The 17,695-nt window shown below is 43.8% G+C and overlaps 2 protein-coding genes across 7 annotated transcripts in view; one reads left to right on the forward strand and one right to left on the reverse strand.

Annotated features, from left to right (window-relative positions):
* zdhhc6 (zDHHC palmitoyltransferase 6) lies at positions 1–4,102 on the reverse strand. 3 transcript variants are annotated; one of them, XM_086138007.1, is made up of 12 exons: positions 3,979–4,102; positions 3,428–3,616; positions 3,086–3,356; positions 2,902–2,993; positions 2,519–2,678; positions 1,903–2,061; positions 1,634–1,687; positions 1,340–1,507; positions 1,216–1,257; positions 951–1,099; positions 753–799; positions 1–489 (listed from the first exon to the last, which is right to left on the reverse strand). In XM_086138007.1, the coding sequence occupies exons 3-12, from the start codon at positions 3,338–3,340 to the stop codon at positions 389–391; spliced, it is 1,227 nt and encodes a 408-aa protein (XP_085994133.1). In that variant the 5' UTR covers positions 3,341–3,356; positions 3,428–3,616; positions 3,979–4,102; the 3' UTR covers positions 1–388. The 3 variants fall into 3 exon arrangements, with proteins under 3 accessions (XP_085994133.1, XP_085994136.1, XP_085994134.1); XM_086138010.1 differs by having other exon boundaries at positions 951–1,096; positions 3,086–3,616; XM_086138008.1 differs by having other exon boundaries at positions 3,086–3,586; positions 3,979–4,096.
* Positions 4,103–4,367: 265 nt separating this feature from the next.
* The window catches only part of vti1a (vesicle transport through interaction with t-SNAREs 1A), a 70,290-nt gene continuing 56,962 nt past the window's right edge, over positions 4,368–17,695 (forward strand). For all 4 annotated transcript variants that reach the window (XM_086099408.1, XM_086099406.1, XM_086099409.1 and 1 more), the window contains exons 1-3: positions 4,368–4,541; positions 5,822–5,880; positions 6,598–6,708. In XM_086099408.1, the coding sequence (XP_085955534.1) occupies positions 4,448–4,541; positions 5,822–5,880; positions 6,598–6,708 (264 nt within the window). In that variant the 5' untranslated portion in view covers positions 4,368–4,447. The remainder of the gene's footprint in view (positions 4,542–5,821; positions 5,881–6,597; positions 6,709–17,695) is intronic.

The following is a 17,695-nucleotide window of genomic DNA, read 5'->3' on the forward strand; positions in this document are numbered from 1 at the left end:
AATGTTTCGAAATCGTTTTGAGGCAAACAGCTTGTTTTTACAAAACATAATTGAAAACAAATCAAGCACAACTTATTGGGCTACAGTAGTAGAAAGAGTTGCATGACTGGCCCTGGGAGGTGGCCGGCTGGGGCAGCAGAGGCGTTGCATAATTAGCATAATATGCACAACATTGGCACGTGTAAAAAAAGAACAAAATTCAAGTCACATTAAAGCTTTGTTGAAATTCAAACTCTTCTTCAACTCACGTGAATGATGCTCAGTAAGGTTTTTTTGTTTTGTTTTGACAAATTCAAGTCAGTATCAAAATGTATGTTGACCAGAATATGTACGCAGCGAGATCTGTAGCACCCGGAGTGACAGTGTCATACGGGAGTGGACAACCGTATTAGTTGGCTTTCTTATCGGCGGCGCTGTTGACGGCGGCGGTGTCGTAATGGCACTTCTCCACGCATCGCCGGGGAAACCATCCGCGGATGCGCTCTCCCGCTGGAAATGAAAGATAGTTTCGGTATCGGTTCAAATACAGTGAACCCCGCCGATCGCGAAAACCCACAAATTAAAGACTGCCTCAAGGAGGTTTGTAAATGCGTATGGATGCCAGAAAATGGCAGCAAAGGACTCAAAACATAACAGCATCAACACTTTGCATGTAGCATGTGCACAATCATGAACCCTTGTTACATCCACAACGACAGTGGCTATGCAGCTATGAGCTGCTGTCACATGACTCATTTTGTTGTTGTTCTTACCTCTTGTTTGCTCCTCATTTAAGACTTTGTCTCCATACATCCACCACCTAAAGAAGAGAAAGAGATGCTTTATTCATTTGAGAGAAATTCAATTGACGGAGCAGAAAAGTTCACACATAAACGCATGTCAATAATAATGTACGACAGAGGATGTAGAGAATAGATGTCTCCTTAAAGCCAAGAGCAAGTGAGACTCACTTGGTGCCACGGGTGGCCAGGATGGTATCCCCCCGTTGTAAGGGTATCCTGGGCTCCTCGGTGCAAGGGGTCAGGAAAAAGGTCTTGACGCCCTTGGTCATTGGGCAGCAAGCGCCATTGTAGTCCTCTACCGCCTGGTACTGGACCTGCTGGGCGAGCCACACCACAAATGTTGGTTATTCGACCAGGTTGGTGCTTCAGGCCCCTAAAAATGTCGACACTTGAGGGATCCTAGCCTGGCCGCCCATCGTCGCCGGGTACTTACACTTCTCACCCGTTTGTCGGCCTTCTGCTTGAGTTGCTCGATCTGTGGCAACGGGGCAAGGACAATTAAAACCGACTCCATCATGACATGGACGCGGTGGGAGGGAAAAGGAACGCGAGCTAACCGTTAAGGTGTGCTGGTGACACTTGGGGTGGACGGGCCACAGGATGCCGTCTCCTTTGGGCACCCCCGACCACGTGAAGACTTCCTTCAAGTTGAGCCAGCGGCTGCCGAGGTCGTACGGAAAGATGAACTCCTCCCCAGTTTGGTAGTGCTGTATTCTGTCTTTGGCCTGCTCGGCCGGGAGAGAAGCCCGGTCTTTTAGTGGTCCGTCTCCCACAAGAAGGAAAGCTCTTGAATCGAACACAATCTGTTCTGTGATGCTGAGAAGCAAAAATAATAAGAAAACCATTCTGACCTTTTCCTCGATCCAGGACTCGATTGAGGTTTTGTTTCGAAGGATGACTTTCATCTGAAAATAAATAAATGACATATTTACATACCACTTAGCCAAAGCAGGCATTTTACATGAGGAAAAAAAAATCTCATGGCACACCAACAAAACAAAAATGCCACAAAACCGTTGGAAACAATTAAAACAATTCATCGAAAAGTCTGACTTGAGCAGCGCTCAACCCGAGCAAGCACAATATGGCCGCTCGCGCCCCCCCCCCGATTCCAACGTACCTGTATGACGAAGAGCATGCCGACGGCGATGGTGGTACCCAGCGCCAGGCCCAAAGCGAAGAGTGTGCCGGCGAAGGCGGCGACGCTGAACGGCATGAGGGGCTGGCTCTGACGAACGGCGCTCATGTCGATTCTCACTGTGCTCCAGCCGAAGGAGATCTGAACAGAAACCCACAGTGATTGATCTTTCTGGACTGCTGAATAGATGTAAAAATAATTCGAACCTATCTTACGCTTACGCTTGTGAAAAACTCTCCAATTCACTGTATTTGTGGTGATGGTGCAATGCCTGAATAGGCCACAGGATGGTGCTCAGGGCCCTGTCTAATAGAAAATGAGTGCTTTGGCGCCCTCTCGTGACATTTATATGCAATTGTAAACCTTTTTAGGCAGTGTCAATTACTCGGTGCCAATCCACCGTTAGTGGGGAGTTACTCCATCACTGAGTAAAATAAATAAATAAATAAACAGATAGATAGATAAATAAATATCATAGTTTGTCATATATTTACAGATTGAACTCTCAATATAGGGAATTATTAACATTTTTAAGGGCGTCCACAGAAGCGTTTCACTGTTTGGTGTTAGAAAGGGTTAAGGCGGTGCGCTCGCTCACCCTCTCGTAGAGCTGCGTGTACATGGTCATGACGAAGATGGCGGCGGCGTGGGCGCAGCCGAGCGGGGCCAGCAGCAGGAAGCTGGTGAAGTAAGCGTGATTCCGGTGGCCGCAGCAGTTGTTGATCCATGGGCAGTGGTGGTCCATCTTCATCACACACCTGTGGCGATTTAACACACTTAATATGTCCTGAAATTTGCTTTTGCAGAAAATCTGAGTGAACAAACACTTTGTAGCGCCTGTACATTGTCATCTGTCTGAGTTATCACATTTCAGGGTAAAAGAATGATGACAAAAATGAATATGCATTTGGAATAAATTGCATTATTTCCTCTGCAAATTATTTTAAATATCACACAAGCAGCCTGTTGTGTGACTTGTACCTGTTACACTTGCGGCAGTGGTGTGACCTCGGGGCCTTGAACCCTTGGCAAACTTTGCAAAACTGCAAGTACTGCGTGTCGTCTTGGTTCTCCTGTTTGGGAGGTTTGTGGAGCAGAGGGGTACACAAATAAATGAAGGATTGCTAATCTCACATTATGATCCCCACTGAGAGCGCTTACTCACTGGCTTCCACCCGAGAGGGATGTACCCCGGCCCGACGAACATTGCATTGAAATAGTTGTAGAGGATGAGGACGGTCCAATTGAGGAGCATGATGAAATTGATGCTGCCGCCGGCCGTGTCCAGGGGCCAGTACCAGATGATGGAATCCAGCACTGCCACCGTGGAGCACACGGCAATGACTGACAGGGCGATGACCGGCCCCCAGTGGCACAACCGGCGCACCTCGTGGAAGTTGTCCCACGCCACCAAAATCATGATGATGCAACAGGGACTATTTGAAACACAACGGTCCAATGGGTTATTTGGTGTTATCTTGCAAAGTGAGCGGTGAGGACGGCGCACATATTTTGACGCTTCTGCCTCCGGTGACCCAGTAAAGGGAATGATCTGGTCTTAGTAGGACATCCTGTGTGCCTTTGTTGTTCGTCCTGAGAGTGAGCAACATCCTCTACTGGTGCTCTTGGGAGGATGCTATGCTTGGGACACACACCAGCTCCCCATCTTGGAAGGAAGAAACAGTACGAATGACATCTAGAGACAAAAAAAACGCCCAAAATGTTACATCTAGTCTTTGGTCTGTGTCTATAATGACATATCCAAGTTGAAAATTGCTTTCAAGAAGCCTCTTGTAAGCAGAGAGGATGCGTTTGAAATTAAACTAAGTTACCGGTTCAACGGGCCACACAAGCCAAAGAAAAACAAATCAACCAAGCACTTTGCATGAAGGAGTAACGATTTTTGTGTAAGTGTGTGTCCATTTCACCCCGTGTTGAACGTCACGAATGACAATCGACACTTGCTAGTCGGCTAGCACATGAGCGGGCAGCTCAAGACAGGCGTCAAAAATGAATTTACGACAGTCTACACGAACGCCAGACGATAATGTTACTTACAGATTTCGAAATCACACTTTGTGCTGATATTTGGGTTTGAATGACAACGAAAAAGCCGTCAGTTTAATTGACCGAGCCGGCCACTTCCTTGTTTTTTTCTTCTGCCTTCGTTTGTGTCGCGAAAGGAACCTTTTCTCATGTCGTAGTTTGTTTCGGACATTTTTGGAAGTTACTGTCCTATGGCATCAACTAATTATTATATATTTGACAATACACGTCAACATAATCATATGACATTATGAATTCATTGAAAATAATGTATAATAAATGATTGATATCAAATTAACAATCTGTAGTGTCATACAAAAAAGAAAGACAGAAAAAAAGGAAAACAGGAGAAGGAGCAGAGTCAGTTCTTTGGCGGATGTATTTTAGAGAGACACAAGGAAGTGATAGCCGAGTACTTCTGGTTTTGCTATTGTGAGCTTGAAACCTCCGAGATAACTTTGATTTAAACGCACACGACAAAATGTCTTCAGACTTCGAAGCCTACGAGCAAGACTTTGGAACCGTTACGGCGGAAATTACCAACAAAATCGGCAGAATTCCCAAGCTGGGTGGAGGTAAGCTTGTGCAATGCTCATCGTCGGTAGACGAGGAAAGCTAATGATTGCAGGGGGAGCCTCACGTTTTGAGTGTTTCAAATCATAATGGCGTCATTTCAAAACGGAAATGTACGTTTTTAAGTAGTTTGGACTCTTAATTCTGTCGCTTTCTTTGTTATTTTTTTGTGTCATTTGCTCTGACTCGTAAATGAATCGTACTTCTGACCAAAAGATTGACCTTTCTGTTCGCACCTGATAAGATTTATTCTATTAACATTATATCCTTCAAAGGTTACACGTTGAAGTCACTCAAGTCAGACAAAATAAGATTCAATACGTGAACACGACGAGAATTACCCCTAAGTACCAAAATAACTAATATTAATATAGTTCTTACAAAAGATACAAGCAAATTAACATGAATTGATGAAAATGAACAAATAAATTGATTATTAAAACACAAAGGGGTTCAAGTCAAAGAAAATAGTGCTGTACAACAAATCCAATCTTCTCAGTTTGTATTGATTGCAGTTCAGAACACGTGCCTCTGTGGTCAGCAATAAAAAGATAATCAAATTGGAAATTAAAACAGAAACTGAATTGGTAATCATATCAAGCTATTCCGCATCAAGTGTAGGGTGACAGGGATACGGATCTGAAATCTAATTGGTCATTGAATCTGATATGAAATAGGAAATTAAAACAATAGAATCAGAAATTAATTGGATCGGAAATCGAGTCAAAGCAGAATATAATTGGAAATCAAGTTGAACTGGGAATTCAGTCTGGAACGGAATTGCTTACTGTCCGCCTCTGTTTGGTATTGGAATAAGGAAGGGCCACATTGGCCTTTGTTACGGTTTGCCGCCATGGAAAACATCACAACAAATGTCCTCAATTAGGGAAGAGCAGTATGATGCAATCATTCAAATGGATGTCGCTGGCCAAAATAAAGGCACAAGCAGTCCAAAAGTGTTTTCAACGGGGCGATTGTTGAAGATGAACAGCTCCAGGGTGAGAGGAGACGCGGCGCTTTCCCGCCTCGCGAGGCGAGCTGACACGACGTCGCTTCTCCCGTCGATGCAACAAAGGCCTCTCCCCCGCACGCCAATAACTACGAGGCGTCAGGCAAACGCACCAGCAGCGTGTAAATATAGCTTCAAACGTGTCCTCGTGTTGCTTTTTTTTCCCCCTTCTTCTCCACCCCCACCCGCCACCACCATTGGCACCTTTTTGCGGGGGCTGTTGTCACAAAGCGCCTCCTGATCAATATGTGTTCTCTTCTTCTTCCCTTTCAGAGGAGAAGACTCAGCTGGTTCTAAATGTCGACAAACAGCTTGAAGAAGTCAGAGAGTTGGTACGTCTTTGATGGCTCATTTCCACTTCGGAAATAACGAACTGGGCGGGAGTGTCACCGCGCCCCGTCAAACGTCGAGTAGGCTCCCCACTTTTGCGCGATTACTCGCCGCTAATGTCCTTTTTTTTTTTTTTAAAGTGACACCCACCGTGACACATTTCAAGCCGTTCTCACCGAGTAGGAGTCGTCATGCGAACAAGCCCGACAAGAGACAAATTGTCTCGTTATGTCACGGTGATTAGTCAAAAGAGCCGCCTTCGCCATGCATCAAATGCACTTGCACCTCATCTGCGTAGATTTTTGTCGACGTTTTCCTCTGTCGCAACTTTGATGGCGGCAAGATGAGTGACGCCGCCTTGCGATCTACGCGGGAGCGCGCTTAATTAACGGCACGCCGCTTGTGTCATTTGCTGAAGTTGACTATTTTCAGAGCTGTCATGTTTATGCCACGCCACATGTAAATGAAATCATACTGACAAGAACACAAACGTGTTCTGTGCTTCCTTGACGTACGAGAAGGGTTACCAAAATTCTGGAAATTCGCCAAGTTGGAAACTCTCCATGGAATTAAAGAATGACGAAAATAAAGCAGGAATGTCATAAAATTGGAGGTTGCCTCTCAAAGAGGAACTCAAGGAAAATATTTAATTTCATTTCACCCATCCATCTTATCCACAACGCGAAAGCACCGTATTCATTTTGAATGTGTTTTGGCAGTTGGAGCAGATGGACCTGGAGGTGCGGGAGATCCCCGTCCAGAGCCGTGCCATGTACAACAGTCGCCTGAAGAGCTACAAGCAGGAGGTGGAGAAGCTGGAGAAGGACTTTGTAAGTACTCGTAATTCATTTTTTTGTTGTACCAAAATCCTCTAAATGCAATCGGTAACCCTGAGACCTCTCAATTGTGAATTTTCCCGCTGTAACTGTTCCAGCCCGTCGGTAACGCCCTTTCACACAAACACACACCAAAACGGTGAAACACAACTGAACAGTCCTTAGGCAGTAATTCAATGGCCTGCCACCAGAGAGAGCCGTTGTAGGACATTTTGAGAATGGCTGAAGTAAAGGCTGTCATGAAAAGCAGCCGCCGACGGATGCACTTTGCTCACAGAGGCAGAGAAAACTGGCGCCTCTCAACCGCCACTTTGATCACGCAAAGAGGAGGCCCAACGTTGGCTTAATCTCATCAAATTTATCGGGTAAACAGAGCCCGCCGTGTTCAAAGGAGCCTGTCGCCGTGTCCCAGCGGGGACGGCGGGGGTCCGCACACGTCTGCCGCGGCTTGGGAACAACACTCCCATTTTTTTTCTTTTCCTCTTGCTTTTAAAATGATCGGGTGTCAAGAGCGGGCTTGTTTTTTTTTTTTTTTGGTTACGTCTAATGCGATGAGATGTCAGCCATAAAACATTCTACATGAATAATGATAGTAAGAATGACAAGAATGAATATGTCATTGAAAAACAAAAATCAGAATTAAAATAAACAATGGCGATCAAGACGATGATATACTTGGGATAAAATACAATGAATTATTATTATTTTTATAATCTGTTCATATTATGGAATGATTTTGTCTTTAATCAGAAACACACAAAAATATTTTTTGTGTCGGATTCAATAAATAATTTCAATGGAGTTTAAGTTAAGTGAAATGAAGAAAAAATATTGTAATAAATTTCGAGCTTGTGTTCAACACAAGCTAGTTAAAAAAAATATTAAAAAGCATTTCTTGCAACCCTTTTGATTTTTGGGTGTTTTAAGCATCCCTGCTTGCCGCTTCCTCTTTGTTTCCAGCTGATGGCACCATTGCTCCAAGAATCCCACCCCCCCACCCACTTTCTGTGGAAGGTTCACGACAAGGACAATATTGGGCTCCATTTAGCAAATGACCGTCCCTTTTTTTGATGTCTGATCATAAAAGACATCCTCTTATTGCGCTGCTTGATCTTCCGTCTTTGTAAAACAGATGTGAAAATAACGCAACGCTAATGTCCTTTGCGGGAGATAATTTGCCTCCATTTATTGCCGCACACGGAACCAAACCCTCGGCCAAAATTGATCATTTGGTCATTTGTTCAAGTGGCACAACTTCCTGCACGGTGCTACCTTGACTTAAGGGTTCGATTTCTTTGCTCGTAACGCAAACCATTTCCACCCAGACCCTCTCAAATGCCAAAAGATGCTCTTTTTCCACTCCTTCTGCTTCAGTGTCTCTGAACCATTAAATTGATTGTCATTGATTCATCTATAAATCGACGAGTTGTGACAGAATCACTGCCCCTCTAATTTCAAGCTGGAATCGAATGGACATCATCCATCCGCTTCTTCGCAAAGCTCACTTTCTTGGGATCCACGGTTAATTTGGAAAGTTGGTCAAAATACCCCGTGAGCTGATTGTGGCAGAGTGTTTTTAAGTTGGCTGTTGCCATCTCGTCGCGGAAGCTCACTTTTAAGTGACCATAATCGCTGTACTGTTCTTCATATTTTCCCATCGCAGGTTTCCCCGCGACATTTTGGCGTTATTGTGTCACAGGTCTATATCCTGTACTGTCGCACAAACGTGTACTTTTGACAAGCAAATTGTGAAGAGGTTTCTCCTTCTATTTTGCATTCTCCACTTAGTTGAAGGTTCGTCGGCAGCTATTCAACACAAAAGCGTGCAGAATCTTATTGATGGACACAGCAGAAGTGGGAAATCGAGACGGGCCACGGTCAAGGTGGCGTCGGCCTGAGAAGCGAGGACGCAATGTTCCCGCTCACAATAAGTCGGGCGATTTCATTGATTACCTCCAGCTTGGCAGCGCTGCCAAAGTCCCCTTTGTGAGCCTGATACTTTTTCATCCAGACACTTCTTTTCAATCCGCCGTCATTATTGCTCCACATGTTGTCTTCGTCACATTGTGCGAGTTGACTATAAGATGGCCGGCATTGGGCGTCATCGATGACCCTTCCCTACCGCCACTTACGTCCCTACTTCACTTCAGTGAGGCCTCAGTCGCATTCTGTGCGCCGTTACGCTCACCTATCCCTTTGCTCATTTCTGTTGTTTAGCGTTTGAGTCACGGTCAAGTGGGATCTGTGACTGTGCCTTTTCATTTGGGGGGGAAAAAAAAAAAAGAAGCCGCCCAGGGAGGTAATTAATGCCTTTCCAAAGCCCAACCTTGAAATGCGGAGCACTTTATTTGCCAGACAGACGGATCTGGTGAATAGAATGTTAGTGCAGACCCCCCAGCCCCCCCCCCCCCCTCACCCTCCGCAACTTTCTTTGTATTCTTTTTTTCCGCTCTATCAGTTTCATTCGTGACCTTCTCGAAATAACTTCAGCTTTCAAATGGGCCCAACAACCACGCAATCTGTGTTTAATGAATATCGCCAAACACCCTCCCAGCCCCCCCTTGTGTGCAAATGGTCGCATACGAAATCATTTAACGATCAACTGGACCCAGGTGAATGTTCCTCGCAAAGAGATCGAGGGAAAGTGCCGCACTTTGTGTCATGATGGCGGTAATTGCTCTGGGAAGGAGCTCATGATTTGCCCCCTTTTACGCTGCCTGTAAACAATGGCATTTGTTGTGCCGATTGTCACTGCTTCGTCAAAAACATTGGTTGGAGGAAGGCGTTTATTTTTGCAAAGTTGGATGACGCACCCGGCCCTCACATTTTGAGGAAATACAAGCCCATTGTGAAAGTGCAAAAAGTTGCCATCGCATGCTACTTTACTGTGTTACCTATCGTTATTTTTCCCCTTTGGGAAAACGCAGATATTAATGTAAGCAGGCATGTATTTATTTTACTTGTATGTATGGCACATTTCCCACAGCCATTTGAGGAAATGCGATTATCTGCGTAGTGGGCGCCATGTAGCAATGTGAAAGCTCAACTTGTCCTTGCAATTTCCAACTTTGCTGAGTTGTGTAAACTTTTTTTTTTGTTCATGAATGGGAAATGGGAGGCGTTCATTTGAGGTATGTCTTCATTTTTCTGATGTCTGAGGAAATGCGATCTATGAGCGCAGGATGTCACAGCAATTTTGTGGGATTTTTGCATTAAAAGACAGCCATTTTGCGAGATGTCACCGAAATAACATTTTGTCCTTTTTTTTTGTGGGTTTTAAAATGACATCTCAATTATATCCGATTTAGAGCTGGCCTCTGCATGTTATTAGTCCTTGCTCTCAAAGCCACGTTCTTGAGATGTTGGCGCAGTATTTTGTGCTCGTGGGTTGTTTAAGGCATGAATGAATATTCACGGGCATTTTTTAATTAGCGGTCGGGGACAAGTCAAGGTTGCGGAGGCTTGACCAAAAAAATGGAAAGTTTTGAATGTCATTTTTTTTTTTCCTTTTAATTTGAAAGCCGAGATGTAGTTTCTTCACCATTACACGCTCACATTGTTGTAATCCGTGATGAAGGCCTCTCGTCGTTTTGACCTCTGTCGTCCTTAAACAGCAGCGGACATGACAGTCCGACACGAGTTGGGTGCTTTAAAAAAAAAAACCCTCCTCACTTGTTCTAATTCAGCCGAGGAGCCAAAGCAGATTGGCTCTTTTCGGCAGCCCCATCAGTGACACCAAAGTCTAAGCACTCGCCGCTCACCATGAAAAGCCAGGCAAGATTTATGATGTAAACAAACGGATCTTGTTGTCGTACACATGCGTCCTTTCCCTTTTTGCGCGGATTTGTCGTGTCGTCAGGGGCTCATCTTTAACAACATGCAAGTTTGCGGGATAAGCCCCTTTTTTCCTCCACCCCGCTCGCGCTGACTCCATTTCTTTTTGTGGGATTTGATATTGGATTGGCAGTGGAGGGTCAGAGCAGGGATGGAGGACGGTGTCGCACAAACAACTGCAGGGTGTGTTGATGCAGAGCACGCTTTTTTTTGCATGTCACTCTTAATGAATTTTAACGAACTGCACGGGACAGGATTCAAGAAACCTTTTACGTTCTTAACGGACAGTCGTCACAAGATTAATAATAATAGCTTAGAATTTGAAAGTCAATTCTCATTTTGCCATCAAAAGCTCCTTTCTCTGTCTTGTTTTGGTTGTTTGTAGTAGCTTGACATGGAAGCTGTATATTTTGTGATTTGATACCCGGAGAACAAAAGTTGATCTTTTTGGGGGGGAAAAGTTGTATATTGCTAGTCTAGTAACATAATTGGCCCATGTAATTTTTCACTTCCTGTTCCCTCCCCGCCAAAATCGATGTAAAAAGTATTTTCCATTCAAAGATGACTTGGGCAACTATGCTAACACGCTAATGTTTGTAATGTAAAATTTCCCGCCCCCCACTTTTCGTTTCTTTTCCGCATCCTCAATCACGTGATCTCTTCTCGCTGACACTTGTCTATATGGCCCACCGCGTTTTTCCGCTTGTTTGTTTGTTAGCCCGCAATTCGTTCTCCTTTTGCTTCCTCTCTCGCTTATCTCACAAAGTCGCGCACACTCACTCGTTGGCTGACAGCGATCAGTATAGCTTTCAGACGCTCGTCTGGCTGTGCAAAAAAACAAAAAACAAAAAAAGGCCCTCCCATGGTCCCCTCGCTGTCCTCGGGGCTCGTGTGATTGAGTGACTTGCCGTGAGTGTGGAGGGAGGGCGCAGATAATAAGGGAGGGAAACATAAAGACGCAGGGTGATGATATGATAACATCCCCTTCCTCCTCACCCCCCCTTCCCCTTCTAGCGCATCACTTTCTTCTTCGCCATCCTACCCCCGGTGTCTGCAGCCCGTCCCGCGCAGCGCCGTAAACCAGAAGTGACATGTGACACCCGCTCCCCAGTGATGTGCTGACAAGCGGGTACTAGAATAGGTGACAATGTTCTTTTTTTTTTTTTTCCCCCTCCCTCCAAGACTGGCTTAAGTATGGAGGATTCATGAAGTATTCATGAAATATATTATGAATCATTGGCTTCTCTATCGCTGTTTTTCAAGGCATTGGAATTTTGCTTGAACAGAAGGAGAACAACAGAAGGGTTCATGCGCATATATATATGTATGTGCATGTGTGTATAACATATTTTTGCTTAAGTTAAATTGGCTCAGTTTTTTTTCCTCCCCGCCACAGTTGATTCTGACACTTCCTTGACCGCAAATACGTTGTACAAGATGAGTTCGCTGTGTTACTTTAAAAAAAAAAAAATCAGCAGGCTTTAGAGTACTTATTACCATAAGACAGCATTAATAATTAGATTTTTTTTGTGCAACAAGAGATATAAATTTGCACTTCTTTTTCAGAATAATTGATCGTTTTTGATTAAAAACAGTGTAGCTAATCGCATAGCTACCAAAATCATATTTGAACATTTTCCGAAAATGTAAAAATTCCATTGCAGCAGTTAAACATGACTGCAAGTCAGACATTTTCAACAACTTAAAAAAAAAACCACGAAAAAGCAAAATTTTTTTGCATATTAGTATTTCTTTATTCACGTCGTTAGCCTAATAAAATAATTGACCAAGTCATTTTCAAACATTACATTGTCACCACTGTGCGTGATAAATATATATATATATATATATATATTTGTCACCACTGTGCGTGATAAATATATATATATATATATATATATATATAGTTCTTATTTTCCAAAAATGCTCAAATATGAGTTAGACATTTGAATACTGCCATGACAATGTCTTCTTTTTTTGTTTTGCAAATTCCATGACAAGGCCCGAGGACTCCCGGGAAAGTGCTCGGGTGGTTCAGGACTCTGCATATTGGAGGCTTGTCCAAGCGTGCGTGTGCTCGGGGGAGGGGACGGTGTTCTCATCAGCATGTGAATGCGTCCCCCGCCATGTGAAATAACAAAGTAACACCTCAATATGTTAGCGATAATCATCTGGCTAAGTCCCGTCGTATTCTTGTGCTAATCAAGTCTGCCATTGGCCAGCGACAATTGTCACGTTACAAGAAAAGGCAAGATAGTCTTCGGCGAGTCCATGTCCACTGCACACACACACCGGCAGGCCGAGTCGTCCGCCTTTTGTGTCTCGCTTTTTTTCCCTTTTTTTTTTTCACGACAGTTTTCAATTTTAGATAAGAGCCCGCGAACAGACATCAAACTAAAAATGAATCGCAAATGGAGGTCAAAAGTAAGTCTCCTTCCAAAGCGCTTTATTTCCCAGAAAGTCCAGTCCACTGTAGTGTCTAGTGTATTTATTCATGTCAATACTTGAAAGTTAAAAGTTGTGTGTGGGGGGGTTATTTTTTATTATTATTTTTTTCTTCATAACAATGTCTGTTTTTGAGTTACATAGTCGTGATTGATACTTCAAATATGACTTGGGCGACTATGTTATTAGGTGACAATATTTTCATGATGAAGAAATTGTATATTTCCTGACAAAAAGTTTTCTTGATTGAAAAAGATTTTGCAAACAAAAGCGGCATTTGCCCGTCAGAAACCAATTATTTGCCACCATTTTTTGATATTATCTCTTGAGAAAAACAGGCATATGTTTGTTTCAGCAAGTCATACATTTTTAAGAAAAATAAATATTTCTCATTTTGCGATAAAAATAAAACCCAGACCAACTCGCCCGCCTTTTGTGTCTAGCTCTTTTTTTTTCTTTTATGACAGTTTTCAATTTTAGGTAAGAGGCTGAGAATAGACATCAAACAAAAATGAATCACAAGTGGAGGTCAGAAGTAAGCCTCATTCCAAAGTGGAGCAATGGGTTAAAAGTGAAGGTATTTCTTTCGACAAAAAAACTAAACGTGTGTGTGTGTGTGCGCAGTTTTGTGTGGAGGTGTCGGGCAAGGAGGGGGAGGTGTTTGGTGAGCCTTGTGTAGGTAGCCACAGGCTAATGGGCCGCTTGGTTGCTGGGCTTGCCAGGTAGCCTGTCAGGAAAATCCCTCCTCCACTTTGCTGTAATCTCACCTTTCTCTCCGGTGCTAACCTGGGGAGGCCCACTTTATTCCCCCACAAACCCCCCCATTTCCCCCCTGACGGCTGTGCTCTATCGATTCCATCCTGCGAATCGACGCAGTCTGCCTGTCTTTCGCACCGGCAGTCCCCCCCCCCCCCCCCCCCCATTCGTCCGTGTTCCTCTCTCGCCTTTACACGTCCCTACCGCACAACCGCGGCGAGGAGGCAGCAAAAACGGGCCACCTTTGATTTTTCATTAGGCGCACCACCATATTTTAATGTGAGGTGGAATGGAGAGCCCCCCCAACCAAGCCTTGGAGAGCTCCTACAATCAAAGCCCTCCATCAATTTGCTCCCTTTTTGTTGGGTCCGCACTCCTCGCCGCCGCCGTCGTCGTCTTCGGGCCGCTCAAATGACTCGACGGCTTGCTGCTATCACAGAGGCCCGAGCTTCAAAGCCCCCCCTCCCCACCCCCACCCCTTGTCACCCTTTGGACCCCCCAGGGACACTGTTTACTCCATCTTTGATGGATGGTGGTCATTTTAAGTGAAATGGATGCCTTCAAGCAAACGCAATTCCCCCCCCCCAAAAAGACTTCTCACCTCACTCTTAGCGCGCTTATTTTGTTGTTGTTGGGTGACACACTTTTTGCGTTTTCATGGAAGGAGAGTGAACACATTGAAGGCGTCGAGTGGAAAGCCACCAAAGGCGCCAACCTGTGAGCTAATGAGAGGGGCCCCCATGCTGTTATCTGAGGCACCCGGCTCCTCTTTTCTCTGCCGTGTGTCGCCTTTCTTTCCAAAGGACGCTCGCGCTCTCTCTGTCTCTCTCTTTTTTTTTTTCTTATTTTCCGTGTACAGTAGCCCCTCGTGCGAGCGAAGCAAAGGAAGTTGGCAAAGACGGAAATAAAACAAACGACACCCTCCTGTGCGAGGAGAAAAAAATATTCAAGCTTGTGCTTCACTGTATTGCGCTGCTCGATTTCCACTTTGGATGGCGGAAAGGAAGTAAAAAGGGCCACATTGGAAAAGAAGGATTAAAAAAAAGATTAAAGGCATATATTTTCTCGACAGAAATCTGCTTCTTTTTTTTTAAATAGACAGCTGAATCTGATTTTGAAGAAACTGTGTCTATTTTTCAAGAACAAATAGGAAAGACAAATGTTTCATAATTCAAAAATAATTATTTGTATGTAAGAATCCAATAGTGTATGAGAAAAGAAAGTTGTCTGAAGGCGTAACATTGGAATTAAGAAAATCCTCTCTCTCTCTCTTTTTTTTTTTTTTCCATTTGCTGACTTGCGGCGCTTTTCCGCCACGTCCTCCCTCCTCTTGGTCTTCCTGCCGGGAAGCGAGGGAAGATGCCACCTTGCAGCGAAATGGCTTAATTGCACTTCACGTCATGCCTGCTGGCCAAACAGAGCATGGAACTTCGGGGGCCCCTCATTACACTCTGCCTCTGTTTTTTTTTTTTTTTTTAATAGACATGTCTTGTATTCAACCCCCCCCCCCAAGAAAAATAACATTTAAAAAATCAAGATAAAACAGAATCTACATTGACTTATTTTTCTTTTTTTCTTATTGTTATTTTTCCTCCCAAATATATATAATTGTCAATTTTGTGAAAGAAAATTTCACTTGAAAAAAAAAATCGGACTTAATTCTGTTTTGTTTGATATTTTTTTTAAATCTAGAAAACAGGACACAAAAAAATCGCATAAAATAAAGACTTTTCTCAAAAGCGCAACTTTTTTTACATAAGAAAAAGATTATCTAAAAATACAATTTCATCCCCCCCAAAAACTTTCCTTTCTTCTTGAAAATAAAGGACGTAGGACTTTATTGGCAGATTGCGACTTCTCAAATATATGAAAAAAAAAAAGTTGAAACATGTTATGATAATGAGATAATACACACAGAGGATTATGCAAAATGGATTAGCATATCTGGTGTGAATGTTCTGCATGCATATGTAATTATGTTTTGATGGGTGACGAAGATGTGTCCCCCCCCCCCCCCCCCACTTCCTGACAGGACACCAACACCTGCACTGTTTTGACGGCGTTTGCATCAAGTTCAAGAAGTACCTTTGTACCGTTCTCGCGTGTGCGCCTGTGGGAATAAGATGCGAAAATGTTCACCCAAGATTAGAAATGTGACAAAAGACAGACCTTTGAAAAGGATTCCAAAAAAAAAAAAAAAAGCCTGCTCCTCCCTTAATCTCGGGAATAAGCGACCATTCTTTTTTAGATGACAAAGCCTGATTTTATTTAAAGATGCTGGCTGTGTATCCATTTACATGGGATATGAAAAGTCTACACACCCCAGGTCAAACGGCAGGCGTTTGTGACGTCGAGACATGAAACTTGAGATCAATGCATTAAATGACCTTTGACCTTTACAACCCAATTGGAAAAAGACGACACGAAATGAAAACTGTAGCCTCCGAGGATGATTGCCTCCCGTTATTTTCAACTCGTATTCATATTTTGAAGGTTTCCAGCAGCAAATGCACATTTTTGTCTGCTTATTATCAAACGTGTCAGCGTATTACGGCGGCACACGTCGTTGATGTTTGACATGAAATGGCAAGGTGCTAATCATTGCGGGGAGGTGTTGTTTTCCAGAGGGGGAATCGGAAAAACCCGCCACCGTTTCCCCCGTGCGCCCGCGAGCGCGGCGGCGGCGCTTTCATTGCGCTGACATTTCCCCGCCCTTTTGTACCGTTTTGCTTTAGTTACCCGTCGCATTGCGGAAGTGCTTCACACACAAACAGCTATTTAGAAACACGTTTGTTGTTTTTGAAGACATCGGAATCAATGGCACTCGCGACGCTCCTTCGTCTCAATTACGGCTGCAAGTCGGCGCTCCCCCGAAGTTGCACCCAGGCTCTTTAGGATGAATCTCCACTTAAATGCAATACGTGGGTGTTTTTTTTTGTTTTTGTTTTGGGGTCTCTGTTTCTTGATTCGCCTGCAAAATCAGGAGCGCCTTTTGCAAATTCACGCCGTTGTTGCTTACTTGATTTGTGAAATTGGACGTAGTGTCCGCTAAATTTGTGGACTTTTTTCTCTCCCTCTAAAAAATATTCCCTTTTGTCTTGAAAATATGACCCAAATTCACCAAAATATTCAACATTTATGAAATTAAAAAAGGACTTAATCTCTAAAAATATATTTTGTTTTGTTTCGATGAGATAAGCAATTTTTTGTAACTTTTTAAAAACGTGACCCCATTTAATTTTAGATATATAGTCAATAAAATCAAACAAAAGTAAAAATGATCTTACCCTCAAAATGTTGTGATTTATTTTGATAATCTATGACTAATACTTTTTTTTTAATGACAAAAATTTCAGATTTCTAATCCAAATTGATACCTGGCCTCTATTTGATGACCTTCATGAACAAGTCATTTGCGTCCCTTTCTGCTCAATTTTCAGCTCATTTCAAATGAAAAGTTAATGCAGCAAAATGCCCGCCTACGAAAGAAATCGTCCTGTCAGCCTGTTTATCTTTTGATATTTTTTTGCAAAAACAGCAGTGAAGCAGAGCAGGGTGGGCTTTGTTGGGGCAGGGGGGTTGGTTGTTGGTGGTGCGAGCGAATGCGGCTGAGTAAACACTTTAGCGCCCGTGCTGTCTGTCGCCACACGCTCGGTTTAGGAGGGCACGCCGACAAGTTGTTTTTCCACGGGGCACCCGTCTGTAAACACACTCTACATTGCCAACCCACTCCTGCAGGTGTCTTATTTTTGTCACGTGTGTGTGTGTACGGACCAGTGGCTGATGAATTATTCCCTGTCTGAGTCCCAGCATTGGCGTTATCACAGAGGCTGCCGCTGCACTGGGAAGACAGCGTTGACAGTCACCCCCCCCCCCCCCCCCCATCTGCCTCTAGTGCTCCTCTTGGAAGAAAAGATTTAGTGCTGACAAGTGCTACTTCCTCCTA

This window comes from Hippocampus guttulatus, chromosome 19 (assembly GCF_054856545.1).
Source record: "Hippocampus guttulatus isolate MCC_2025c chromosome 19, RoL_Hgut_1.0, whole genome shotgun sequence".
In the NCBI taxonomy this organism is placed as follows: domain Eukaryota; kingdom Metazoa; phylum Chordata; class Actinopteri; order Syngnathiformes; family Syngnathidae; genus Hippocampus; species Hippocampus guttulatus.

Excerpts from the sequence above, each read along its gene's own strand:
- zdhhc6 (XM_086138007.1), bottom strand. The coding sequence starts at position 3,340 with ATGATTTTGGTGGCGTGGGACAACTTCCACGAGGTGCGCCGGTTGTGC. Across the intron at positions 1,508-1,633 it reads AGTCCTGGATCGAGGAAAAG|GCCAAAGACAGAATACAGCA; the intron begins GTCAGAATGGTT and ends CCGGCCGAGCAG. Across the intron at positions 1,258-1,339 it reads GTCACCAGCACACCTTAACG|ATCGAGCAACTCAAGCAGAA; the intron begins GTTAGCTCGCGT and ends CCGTTGCCACAG.